Below are 13,035 nucleotides of genomic sequence, written 5' to 3'. Positions count from 1 at the left end.
ACCAGCGCTGCTCGGACTGGCAAGCGGGGCGCGGGCCCTTTAAGGCGACGGGCCGGACGAGCGGGTATTTTGCAAATATTAGCATGATCCCGTCCCTGGAAGGCGGGGAGCGCGTGGCAGGCCGGCCGAGCCGAGCGCTGAAAGGGGAGCAGGCCGCGGGCGCAGGCCCTTTAAGGCGGCGGGCGGGGCCGGTGGTCATTAGCATACATTTGCATGGCTCCGCCCCAGCGGGCGGGCGCCGAGGCTCAGTCCGGCGGGCGCTGCGGAGCGGGCGCTGCGGACGCAGGCGGCGGGCAAGCGGGATGGCGCGCGGAGCTGCTCCGGGCCCCGGCCCGCCGCCCCGCTCCCCTGCCCCGCGCCCGCCGCCGCCGCCGCTTCTGCTGCTGCTCGCGCTGGCTATTCACCGGACGTGCGCCGCGCCGGCACCCGCACCCCGCGCGGAGGACCTCAGCCTGGGGGTGGTGAGTGCGCGCCGAGGGAAACTGAGGCCGGGTGCGGGCAAGGCGTCCTGGGGTCCGCGCTGGCCCGGGTCCGACTCCCGGCGTGGGCGCGCAGGACGGAGCAGGCGGGGAGCGCCGCGGCGGAGCGGCTCAGGGGTCCTGCAGCCTGGCAGTCTCCTCCCGGGTCCTCCAGGGCGCGCGGGCATCGCTGGCTTCGGAGCCCCGGGCCTCCCTCCAGGCGCGCGCGGCGTTGAGCTCCGGACGCGAGGGCCCAGGTGGCACCACAGCCCCGGCTCAGGACCGCCCTGGGTCTGAGAGCCGCGCAGCTACCCGGGCCACCTGAGGCCACCCGGGCCACGGAGCTCAGGCCGCGGCCCCGCAACCCTGCGCCCCACCCCGCGCGGCCCTGAGCTGGGGGTGCGCACTTGTCTGCACCATGTGTCCCAGCGCCTCCGGGGGTAGTCGGGCCCCGGACTCCAGGGGCCACGCGACACCGGGCAGCGCCTGGGTGGGGACGAAACCCGTGACTGAGCAGGCGACGAGGGTCGGCACCGTGGGAAGTTTCTCCCGACTGACCGGAGGCTGGGCCAGCGCCCCGTCCGGCTCCGCTACCCCGGGGCTGCGTCCCCGCTCCTGGATGGGGCGGCGCTGAGCGGTGCACGGAGCTGGCGCGCAGTCCGTGGGCGAGAACCGGGATCCCGCAGCAGCGCCGGACCGGGCACCCAGCCAGGCCAGGACCCTCCCGGTGCAGATCGGCGCCTGCTGCTCTCAGCGCGGCGGGGCGCCCTCTGGTGGCTCTGGGGACCAGAGAGCAGGCCTGGAGAGGTGGGCGGGAGCTAGGGGCTCCCAAGCCTCCAGACCCCCGGGGCGCCGCCGCCCTGGTCTCCGCTCCTGGGAGAAGGGAGCCTTTGTGCCTAAGGCTCGCAGCGGCGGGGAGGGGCCGTGCCCCAGGATCCTTTTCTAAGCACAAAGCGGGGATTGAGGCCGGAAACTCGGGGATGCAGGAGCCCTGCTGGAGCTGGTGCCGGAGCTGCTGTGCCCTCGCAGGAGCCCCGAGGCCCGGGACGTGTCAGAGGAGTCAGAGTTGGGTGCTGCGTGAGGCCGACCCGCACCCTGCTCCTGTCGCTGGTCTTGGGGAGCGTCCAGAGAACCATCTGAGTCGTCCTGCTTCTCATGTCCTCTGCACGACGACACAGCCCTCCGTAGCAGGGAGCTCTGGGACTGGCTGACCCACGGGGTCTGGGCAGGGTGGTGTCACCCTGGGGGCAGTCAGGGTGCCTCATCAGAGCATGTGCAGAGCTCCAGCCCTGCACAGCCACACTCCAACCTGTGGTGTGCCGGCCTCCTCTTCACCACCCACCTGGTGGTGCCTTCCATCACCCACCCGCTAGCAGCAGCACCCGGGCCTCCCTCCTGGAGATGCCAGCAGGGAAGCTGTGGGCAGGAATACACCGGAAACAACAGGAGAGGATTTTGAGGCGACCCTAGTGACCAAACCCAGGCCCCCACACAGCTGTCCCCACCCGGAAGCCTGCAGAACCTCCTGCAAGACAGTCATTTGGGTGACCCAGGACCCCTGACCAAGCTGGGGCTGGTGCAGGGAGCTCCATGCCCAGGCCAGGGTCCCTGCAGGGCCATTAGCGCCGTCTGCACGCTGCCATCACCACCATGCTCCAAGAGTTTCGACCACAGGCTCCAGGTCCAACCCCGAGAGCCGGGGACAGCGGGCATGTGCCGAGGAGAGAAACAGGTCTCCGTGTCCTTGCTCAGGTCCTCCTCTGGCCACCCGTGTGGTTGGGGAGTGGACGGACCCACAGGGGTCTGAGAGAGCCACTGCATCCGGCCCCAGGCAGGCAGTCTCTTCCGGGCTGGATGGGCTTGGGTGGGGCATTTAGTGGTGCCATCCATGACCGGGCGCCCATGGTACCGCGACACCAGCAGGCTCTGCTCACTGACAGTGGATGGGAGCCAGCAGAGGCCAGAGAGGTACAGCAGGCACTCAGCCTCACTCCAGATCCAGGGCTTCCCCTGGCATACCACAGCCACCACCCCTCCACCCTTCCCTGCCCCACAGGGGCTCAGCCCCACTGCTTCTCCAGGAGTGTTCCCCGGGGCTCCCCCGCCAGCCGAGTGTCACCCGGGGTGACTTCCCCAAGTGCCTGTGACTCGGTGCCTCTGCCCCAGCCATCCTGGCAGCTGCAGCGTCAACGCCTGTGTGCAGGAGCCGTGTCCTTCCCTGGCTGTGTGTGTGGCTGACCTCTCTGTGCTTTGCACTGCTGGCCTGTGAGAGGTAGCAGCAGTGCCCAAGCCCCATGTGGAGCACCTGTGTGTGCTGAGCTCGGGGGCCCTGGCACCCCTTGTCCCAGGGCTGTGGCAGGTTTGTGGTGGGAAGGACTGGGAGCTGCCTCCCTTGGACGCCGTGCTCCTGGACAGGCAGAAGGTTGGGCAGAGGGAGCCCTGGGGGTGCCAGGACAGGACTCAGCCAGCCAGGGCGCCAGCACCTTGGTCAGGGGCCTCACAGTCAAAGCACCAGCACTGGCCGGGCACTGTGGCCTGGTGGGTGGTGGCCGAGGGCCATGCGTCATGGTTTGGTAGGAGTCCGTGGGGTCCAGGGGTCCTATGTGCAGTGAGGGCTGACACCCCTACACCGGTCAGTTGGGCGGGCGTTGGCCCAGCAGGGCTGTGGCGGGGGACCGGGAGGCCTTGGGAGACGGCACAGCTGCGGTGCCGGCCGCACTGGCTGTGAATTTGCTGAAGTCACAGAAGGGATTGATGCTGCGTGCGTCACGCCTCGTTAGCGCTGTGAAGAGACGCGTGTGTCACCGTGATGTGCTGATAAAGAGCCTGGGGTCTGGGGGGTCTGTGTCACCAAGTGGGGATCCCTCTGCCTCAACCACAGTGACCCTGCGGCCCTGCCCCTGTGACCCCCCCCTGCAGAGTGCCACGGGCACAGGAGAGTCACGGCCGCCACAGGGTGGGCTCCCTGCCCCTCCCGGGGCCTTCTGGAAGGCTCACCCCACACCGTGCACGGCGTGCCTCCTGCAGCCTGGTTGCCCTGGAGACAGTGGTCTATCTCTGTGGCGACAGCAGGGAGGACCGCAGGCAGCGAGCCAGCAGGACAGGATGGGTTGGGACAGCCGTCCCTGTGTTACAGGTGCCAGGCCGGGCAGGCCGGGGCCAGGCAGCAGGGGACACTGGTAGCCTCCCAGGGGCTGCCCCTCTGTTGGGGTCTATGGGTACCTGTAGGGCACCAGTGTCAGGTGACCCTTTGGGGCCAGCCAGTTCCCTACCAGCCCTGCACCCGCAGTAGGGAGGGGACACAGGCACAGCCCAGGATCCCCGTGTCCCCCTGAGCTGGCACCTATCAGGGTCTGAGGGACAGAGCCGCATGTTTGGGCGTGAAGAGGCCTGGCTGGGACACAGGCTGCAACCTGGGATCAGGCCCAGGCCCAGGTCACCGGCCTCGGCCACAGCTCGTGGGCCCCGCAGGGTCTGGACCCCAGTGCGGGAGGCAGGCAAGTCCCTGTCTGGGTCCCACGGGGTCTGCCTGGCGGGGTCCAGGCCCCTTGCCCTAGCTGCCGTCGCCCGGCTGGGGAATGAGCACGTGCTCGCTTTCTGACCTCTGGAAAGGAAACCTCAGAATCAGAACTCGGAAACATCAGGGAAACTTCAGGGAAGCCCCCTGTCTCCCTGGGTCTGCCGTGGGCCCTCAGTGCCTGGGCCAGGATCCCATGGCGGACCCTCGAGTGACAGGCACTCACAGTGGCTGTCACGGTCATGGCCAGTGTGGGGAGGGGTGGGAGGGCCAGTGCAAATTGGTCACTCAGCGGCCCTCGGGGTCCCCGTGACCTCCCAGTTCCACACACACCCCAGGACATGGTGTCAGCTGGGACCGAAGGAGTGGGGCCTGTGGGGGGTCCCTGCTGCCTGGCATTCGGGCTCGTGAGATGTCCAGGCTACAAAGCTGCCCACACAATGCGTCCCAAGGAGGGACAGTGGCCACCTGCACACCCCCGGGGGGGGGGCTGTGTCACCGCGCTCTGGGACTCCCAGACTGGGCCTCAAACCTTCAGTGCTGCTGGTCCAGAGGGGACCAAGGAGGTGGCTCAGCGCCCCAGACCCGCCAGCCCCTGGCTGGCACCGTAGCCCACAGCGCCCTCTGGTGGCTCAAGAGGCCAGAGCGGAGTGGGGGGGTGATCCCAGCAGTCTCTGCCAATCAGTGCCTGCCTGCTCTGGGGTCCTGAGTTCAGGCTCAACCAGGGCGAACTCCTGAGGGCCTCTGTCTGCCTCAGCTAAAGTGTGAAGAGGGCCCAGCTGCCGGGCGTGGTGGCCAACACCTGTCCTCCTAGCGCCCCAAGGCTAGAGCGGAGGGTCATTTCATTGCAAGTTCGAGGCCCCCTGGACTACAAAGTGAGACCCTGTTTCAAAGGAAAAACCAAAAAATAAAAATAAATAGGCCCTGAGTTCAGTCCTCAGTACCCCCCCCAAAAAAAATACAAGAAAAAAATTTAAAAGTTCTCTTTTCTTCTTTGAGTCAGGGTCTCACGAACCTGCTAAATTGCCCAGGCTGGGCTTGAACTTGAACTGCCTCTGCCTCCTAGAATAGTGGGGTTACAGGGGTACGCCACCACATCCGGGCAGCTTCCCTTTCTTCAATGTCCCTTGGGCACTCTGCTGCCCCAGGAGTGAGCAGTGGTACGGGTCGTGCACTGCACAAGCCCACCTGTCTGATAGGGCAGATGACAGGGATGTAAGGAAGGGGCCTGCTGGGGCCAGGCCAGGCGGGGACTGGGGGGCTGCTCCCCAGGGGCACACCCTACCCCCTCACTCTGCTCTCTGCCCTAGGAGTGGCTGAGCAGGTTCGGCTACCTGCCTCCAGCTGACCCCGAGACCGGGCAGCTGCAAACTCAGGAGGAGCTGTCCAAAGCCATCTCTGCCATGCAGCAGTTCGGTGGCCTGGAGGCCACCGGTGTCCTAGGTCAGTCCTGTGCCCCCACCCCAGGGCCAGGGCCATAAGCGGGAGCCTCCCCGAGCCCAAGCCAAGATACCCGCCTGCCGCTCCCCGCAGACCCCGCCACCCTGGCCCTCATGCGGACCCCACGATGCTCCCTCCCGGACCTGCCCCCAGCCGCCCCGATGCGCAGGAGGCGCCAGGCCCCGGCCAGGACCAAGTGGAACAGGCGGAACCTGTCTTGGAGGTGAGTGGCTGCCAGCTCACCCCACTCTGCTCTGTGTCCAGGGGCCGGCCCTCCGTGGCCCTGTCTCTGTGCCCCAGAGAGGGTGGAGGGCTGCGCAGAGGCCGGCCCGAGGCGCCTGCCCGCACAGGCTGAGCCCGGCTGAGCCCGGCCCTCCCCAGGGTGCGCACCTTCCCCCGAGACTCGCCGCTGGGCCGGGACACGGTGCGGGCGCTCATGTACTACGCGCTGAAGGTGTGGAGCGACATCGCGCCCCTGGACTTCCACGAGGTGGCGGGCAGCACGGCCGACATCCAGATCGACTTCTCCCGCGCCGACCACAATGACCGCTACCCCTTCGACGGCCCCGGCGGCACCGTGGCCCACGCCTTCTTCCCCGGTGACCACCATGCCGCAGGGGACGCCCACTTCGATGACGACGAGGCCTGGACCTTCCGCTCCTCGGGTAGGTGCGGGACCCAGAGTGGGGCCCTCAGCCGGCACCCCTGTGGGCCTGGGAGGCCCGGGAGCAGCAGGGACTGGGACCCGGGGCGCTGACCCGACTGGGGCACCAGGCCCCATGGGATTCTGGGTGCTGTGTGCAGAGCTCGGGTGGCTGCAGGGTTGCAGCACCACCTAGTGGCCTTGCACAGAAAAGGCAGCCAGTCTCGGGGTCCTGGCACACCTGTGGTCCTGGCATTTCAGGAGGCTGAGGCAAGAGGACCGCAAGCTTGAGCCCCGTGTGGGCAGCTGGTGACTTAGCGGGACTGAACCCTAAGAGGACTGGGGATGTGGCTCAGTTCAAGACCCCTGGCTTCAGTCAGGACTCAAAACCAAGCCAAAACTCCAAAACACGGGTCCCCACCAGGCACCACCTGGGGAGCAGCCGTAACCCACGAGGCCCAGGCGGCCCTGGGTGAGCCCCGCCAGGCCCGCCTCTGCCGGCTAGGGGCATGACCCTGTGGCTCACGTGTCCCTGCCCCCAGATACGCAGGGGATGGACCTGTTTGCAGTGGCTGTCCATGAGTTCGGCCACGCCATCGGGCTAGGTCACGTGGCCGCCACCAGCTCCATCATGCAGCCCTACTACCAGGGCCCCGTGGGCGACCCGCTGCGCTACGGGCTCCCCTATGAGGACAGAGTGCGCGTGTGGCAGCTGTATGGTGAGTGGCCCGGCCAATGCGACCACGGGTAGGGGGACCTGTGGGCAGGGGGAGGAAAGCACACGGCCCCCAGCCCCACCCCATCCTAGCCAGCGGGAGCCTGCGGGCCGGGATGCTGACAGTCCCCGTCAGGGCAGGGCAGGTCAGAGTGTCACCAGCCTGGGCCGCCCGGCCCGCTGGCATCAGGAGACCGAAGGTTCTGGGACGCTGTGAGGGACGGAGGTGGCACAGCCTCTTTGCAGGTGCAAAGCCAGGACTCCTGCCGCGCACGTCGGCACATGCTTGTAATCCCAGCACGCAGGAGGCTGAGGCAGGAGGATTGCTGCAAGCCCAAGGCCAGCCTGAGCTCCATAGCTAGGGTCTCTCTCAAGCACAAACCAAAAACCCCACATTTTCAGCCCCGCCCCACCAGGACCCCTCCCTGAGGGGACACCCAGGACCTAAGGCCACCGGCCTGCTGGCCCCACAGACCCCGCCATCGGATGTGCTGGGGCCTCCCCCAGGGTCCCCATGTCCTTCCCCCGGGCTCCTCCGTGTGCCCAAGATTCACATGGTGCCTTGATGGTCAAATCCACTGTGGCATGGAGGCCTCAGTGCCTGGCATGGTCCCCTGCTTCAAGAGTGCCTCTGTCCAGCCAGGCCCTGGTCACCTTGGCCCTCAAAGTGCCCACCACTCACTGTGCCACCCTGGAGAGCGACACCCCTCTGCCCGGGCCCGCTCCACCCTCAGCTCCCCGAACCCAGCCTGGCTGTGAGGCCCAGGTAGGGTGACGGTGTCTCAGGGCCCAGGTGCTCAGGGACAGCCTCCTCCTCCCTCTCCCAGGTGTGCGGGAGTCTGTGTCCCCCACGGCACAGCCGGATGCCCCCGAGCCTGAAGAGCCTCCCCTGCTGCCAGAGCCCCCCGACAATCGGTCCAGCACCCCGTAAGCTGCGGTCCTCGGCCAGCCCTGCTGGTGGGCGTCACATTGTCTGATTGCTTTCTCTGAATTCCATGTGGGTGGGGAACCCGGGGCCCCCACGGGCTGGACAAGGCCTGCCTTTGAGCTTCTTCAAGGAGATCACACTCAATTTGTGGCGCCCATGCTGGAGGCCTCACCCCACCCATTCACCTCCTGTGCCAACACCCACGCCCTGTGCCCACAGGCCACAGAAGGACGTGCCCCACAGGTGCAGTGCCCACTTTGATGCGGTGGCCCAGATCCGGGGCGAGGCCTTCTTCTTCAAAGGTCAGCAGCAGGGCTGGGGTGGGGGCGCGGCCGCTGGCCAGCCCTGTCCAGCCCCTCTCTGTCCCCAGGCAGGTACTTCTGGCGGCTGACTCGGGATCGGCACCTGGTGTCACTGCAGCCGGCACAAATGCACCGCTTCTGGCGGGGCCTGCCGCGGCACCTGGACGGGGTGGACGCCGTGTACGAGCGCACCAGTGACCACAAGATCGTCTTCTTCCGAGGTGAGCGGGTGCCGCCTCCCTGCCCGGCTGCGGCAGCAGCCAGGAGCCTGGTCCAGATGTGCGCCGACCCGAGCGGGCCAGTGGGGACAGGGCCAGCGGGAATGTAAGGTGGAGGGGACGTCCGGACATCCCTCTGCCACTCCCTGCCCCAGGGCAGCCCCATGGCCCGGTCGCTGGGTTTGTGCCCAGCTTTGTCTTGGAGCCGATTCCAGGTCCAGGGCGGAAGGGTGGGGGTGGGGGGCAGTGTGGGCCCTTGGTGGCCTGGGCCAGGCCTCCCTGTGTCCCACCCAATCCTGAGTAAGGACACAGCAGACTCTGCCTCCAGGAAGCCAGGCTGTACCCTGGAGACCCTGTCACCGCGGAGGTGGGGGCATCGCTGTGTCTCCCAGGCCTCCTCCCCTGCCGTACGGGCTTCGCGTCCCACACCTGTCCTGGGATTCTGTCCTGCCAGGCCCTCCGAGGAGCGCCTGCCCAGCAGACCTCGTGACCCTTAGTGTCACACAGAGGGGTCCACGAGTAGCCCTTGTGAGTCCCTCACATGTGTTGGACTCCGTGAGCCTGGGCTGCCCTTGTCCCTCATAGAACCTGCTCTCAGGGCGTGGTGGAGCCTGTCATCCTAGCACTCAGGAGGCTGAGGCAGGAAGATCACCTGGAGTTCCAGGCCAGCCTGGTCAATTTAGAGTGTTTAAGGCCAGGCTAGCCGATATAGTGAGACCTTCCCAAAAAAGGTGCAAAGGCTGCTGGGCGTAGTGGTGCACACCTGTAATCCTATCTCTGGGGAGACTGAGGCAGGAGGATCACTGTGAGTTCGGGGTCAGCCTGACTGCATAGTGAGACCCTGTCTCAAAAAAAAGAAACCTCTGGTCAGAATTCTTTTGGCGCCAGATGTGGCGGGGTACTCCTGCAATCCCAGTACTCCGGCAGCCGGAGGCAGGAGGATCACAAATCTGATCCCAGCCTGCGTAGTTTAGCTCTGGTCTCAGAAATAAAATAAGCCCTGGGAAGAGGTGCCGAGCCCAGCGAGTGCCCCCTGATCTGTAAAATCATCATAAAAACAAGGACATTTCTCACCTTAACCTCCTCTGCCATGGTTGCTCTTCCCAGTAGCAGGAGTGGAACCCAGGCATCACCCAGCCTGGCTTTTTAACGTGAGACAGGGTCTGCTAACGGTGATCCTCCTGCCTCAGCCTCCTGAGTGGCTGGGATGCCAGGCATGCACCGCTGCACCTGGTCATCTTAACACTGGAAGTGTGCAGTTGGGTACATCGGGGCTGTTGGGTACATTTGGTGCCATGCAGCTGTCCCTGCCACCCACAGAAGAACACAGAGTTCTTCTCTCCTCCCCGCCCCATCCTGCTTTCCTTCGGGTGGGCTCCAGGGCCCAGGGCTGCCCTCAAGCCTTTCAGGGTCACTCAGACCCTTGCTTCAAGGTTGCCCTGTGTGGGGTCCAGCCATGTCCCCTCGTGCCCCTCACCCTCCCGCTCCCTGGCTCTAGACTGGGTGGACCTTGGGCAGCGTGTGGAGGGCGGGTCCCTGAATGCCAGTCACTTCCTGTGGCGCCTCTGTCCACTTCCTGTCCCCAGCCCCAGCTCGGTGGGGCTCACCGTGTCTCCTGCCAATCACGGTACAAGAGACTTGTCCCACACTCGCTGGCCTCCGGGAAGCCTTCCTGGCCCTGTGTGCTTGACAGGGTCTCGCCGTACAGCCAGGCCGGCCTCAAACTCGCCTCCACCCTCCTGCCTCGGCCTCTGGGTATGGGGATGCAGGACGCCTTCCCTAGACACACCCAAGGTTTTGTCAGCGGAGGACATTGGGACACGTGGAAGCCACGGCCTCCACGCCACTGTCCCCAGGTCCCCCTGTGCCCGTCATGATGCCCAGAGCACGGCCAGGGTCCTTGGCCACAGACTGGGTTCCACCCTCAGGCACATGCCGGGCACATAGCAGGTGCTCAGCAGGCACCGTGATGTGGGGGGCCCGGGGCGGGGGACAGGGCTGGAGCCCCTGGGGCAGCCAGCCTCAGCCCCGCCTCCACCCAGGAGACAGATACTGGGTGTTCAAGGACAACAATGTGGAGGAGGGGTACCCGCGGCCCATCTCCGACTTCAGCCTCCCCCCGGGCGGCGTGGACGCGGCCTTTGCCTGGGCGCACAACGACCGGACCTACTTCTTCAAGGACCAGCTATACTGGCGCTATGATGACCGTGCGCGGCGCATGGACCCCGGCTTCCCCGCCCAGGGCCCCCTGTGGAGGGGGGTCCCCAGCAGACTAGACGACGCCATGCGCTGGTCCGATGGTGAGCGCCGAGCCCCAGGCTCCCCGGCCCTGTGGCCTCCAGGACGATTTCCACAAACACCTCCTCCCCACCCTCTGCACCCCCAAACCGGAAATCCCCCAGTCAGCACCAGTCCAGGGAGTGTGCTCCTCCTGTCCAGCGCCACCACAGTGGGCACAGGGCAGAGCCCTGGTAGAAGCCGGGAGGGCCAGGCACACAGTGTTGGCCCACAACCCCAGAACTCTGGAGACCGAGGCAGGAGGATCTCCAGGAGGCAGGCCCAGCCAGGGTCACAGTGACCACAGTGGCCCGGCCACATGCTGTGCGGGTCATCTTGGGGTCCCAGCAGCCAGCCAGGCCTGTCCCCCGAACCCTTCCCTGGTGGTGCCCGAGGCTCAGGCTGCCCTTCTCCCACAGGGGCCTCCTACTTCTTCCGTGGCCAGGAGTACTGGAAGGTGCTGGACGGGGAGCTGGAGGTGGCTCCCGGGTACCCACAGTCCACGGCACGGGATTGGCTGGTGTGCGGGGAGCCTCAGGCCGGCACGAGTGTGGAGGGGCTGCCGGCAGGCCCTCAGGGCCGCAGCGGAGTGCAGGACGGCCTGGCCGTGTGCTCCTGCTCAGGTGCCGGGCGCACGCTCCCCCTGCTGCTGCCACCGCTGCTGCCCAGTGCGCTGGGTGCCCTGGCCCGGGCCCCGTGAGTACTGTGCCAGGGAGCAGCCAGTGGCTGCCTGCAAGGAGCTGGGTCAGCTCTGCGTGCCCCGCTGCCCTCCTAGAGAGACTGCTGTACCTCGATCTGGGGACACCCTGGACCCTGGCACCTGGCACCGCCACTTCTTGTGAGCCTGGGGTCCTGCTTCCCGGGGTCACAGCGAGACAGAGGAGAGGAGCCGGGTGAAGAGCCCAGCACACGGAGGACACTCACGTGACCCCAGGGTGGCCGTGAAGGTCCAGCGAGCTCGAGGCCGAGCTGCACTAGAGCCTACAGGATCCTCATCACTGTCCAGGAGACGATGTCCCTCTGTGGGCTGGAACCCGGCCTCCGGGCACCTGGAGGGGACCCTGGGGTATCGCCCTCCCTGCCCTGGCCACACTGTGGCTTCCAAGCCCTGGCACAGGAAGACAAGGAGCAGAGCCAGCGGGCCTGCATGGGGACAGGGACACGACTGCCCCCTGGAGGTGTGGAACGCCGCTCCCTGCCCGTGCCAGGTGGGGGGATCAGCACCCTTGGAAGCCAGGCTGCGAGTGACCAGCACGCACCACCCTGCTCAACACGGAGGACAGTGAAGCCCTCAGGCAGTGGCCCTGGGGCAGTGGCTGGGCAGAGGCAGCCCTGTGCCCTGCAGGGGGTGAGCTGGGCCAGTAGGGTGGCTTCCTGCATCCCACCTCTTCCAGGGCAAGAGGTGCCGCACCCCCAGAGCCCCACACCTCACGCTGGCTCACAGGCCAAGCACTGGCTCCTCCCCCCGCTCCCCTGCACACCTCGCACGTCCGCACCCAGAGCTGCTGGCAGGCACCCTCCGTGGGGACACGGCCCTGCAATCCTTGTCACACAGCCAGAAGCGGATCCCGCCTGGCGTCACTCTGGTGTTAAGGCCCAAACCCTAATAAAGTTTTCTACGCCAGTCGCAGAGTCGGGGTGTTGTGCAGTGTCCCTGTGGCTCCCGGGGTCTGGGGGGAGCTGGGGCTGGGCCTCTGCTGTCCCCGTCTCCTGAGTCGGATGCATGGTTTTCCACTGCACTCAGTGCCCAGAGCCCTTGCACCAATGCCCAGGCCAACCCCGGCTCTGCCACCCCAGGGTGAATGTCACCAGGCTTCACCATGGCTCTGGTGCTGGGCCTGTGGGAGGTCAGGGCTCCCAGCACTGGAGTGGTGGCAGCATGCTGGTGACCAGCTTGGGGACATGCCCAGGTTCCCACATGAGGGCTGGAAGGCCTGTGGGGCAGGGGCTCATCCAGATGATAACCTTGGGATGCATCTGCTCCAGCTCCTTGTCACAGGGAAACTGAGGCACAGTGTTCCTGTCGGCCCAGCTCAGGTGCAGCAGCAGCCTCCTGTAGGACACTGTCCCCAGCCATTTCTCCGCCCTGGTTCGCACTCCCCACCCTGTCCCTGTCACCTGCTGCTGGCTCCTGGGCAGCTGTTGATGCTGCAGGGCCGGTGGCTCCTCTCTGGCCACACAGCCGGGTGACCCAGGGGCTGAAGGAACCCAGAGCTGCAGGGTCAGGGCAGCAGAGTGGGAGCCCTACACTGCCCCAGGCAGGAGATGGCCAGCCCAGGACTGAGGCCAGCGTCCTGCGTGTGACGGGGAGGGCGCCCTGCAAGACGACTGTCATGGTGACCAGCCTCAAGCTGCACGGCACTGGGAACAAGAAGAGGGCGGCCCGGATGGACCCAGGGTCCTGGGTGCATGGTGACTCCGTGAGGGCCAAGGGCAAAGGCGACTGGGGTGTCAGGGCTTCTGAGGCCCCAGACTCTGTGCAGGGCTGCGTGTGGAGCACACACAAGAGTCTCGGCACTCAGGAGGCTGAGGCAGGA

General features: G+C 66.5%; 1 protein-coding gene across 1 annotated transcript; it reads left to right on the top strand.

Annotated features, from left to right (window-relative positions):
* The first annotated feature begins 278 nt into the window (after positions 1–278).
* Positions 279–12,122, top strand: Mmp17 (matrix metallopeptidase 17). Its single transcript, XM_003461164.5, has 10 exons — positions 279–461; positions 5,286–5,418; positions 5,509–5,638; positions 5,797–6,080; positions 6,601–6,777; positions 7,601–7,700; positions 7,921–8,003; positions 8,072–8,224; positions 10,264–10,521; positions 10,918–12,122. The coding sequence occupies exons 1-10, from the start codon at positions 303–305 to the stop codon at positions 11,196–11,198; spliced, it is 1,758 nt and encodes a 585-aa protein (XP_003461212.5). The 5' UTR covers positions 279–302; the 3' UTR covers positions 11,199–12,122.
* Positions 12,123–13,035: the final 913 nt, after the last annotated feature.

Source organism: Cavia porcellus, unplaced genomic scaffold (assembly GCF_034190915.1).
Source record: "Cavia porcellus strain 051 isolate PalLab524CR breed Dunkin Hartley unplaced genomic scaffold, mCavPor4.1 scaffold_16, whole genome shotgun sequence".
Classification (NCBI taxonomy): domain Eukaryota; kingdom Metazoa; phylum Chordata; class Mammalia; order Rodentia; family Caviidae; genus Cavia; species Cavia porcellus.
Note: the sequence above shows the minus strand (reverse complement) of the source record. Positions and strands in the feature narration are given on the sequence as shown.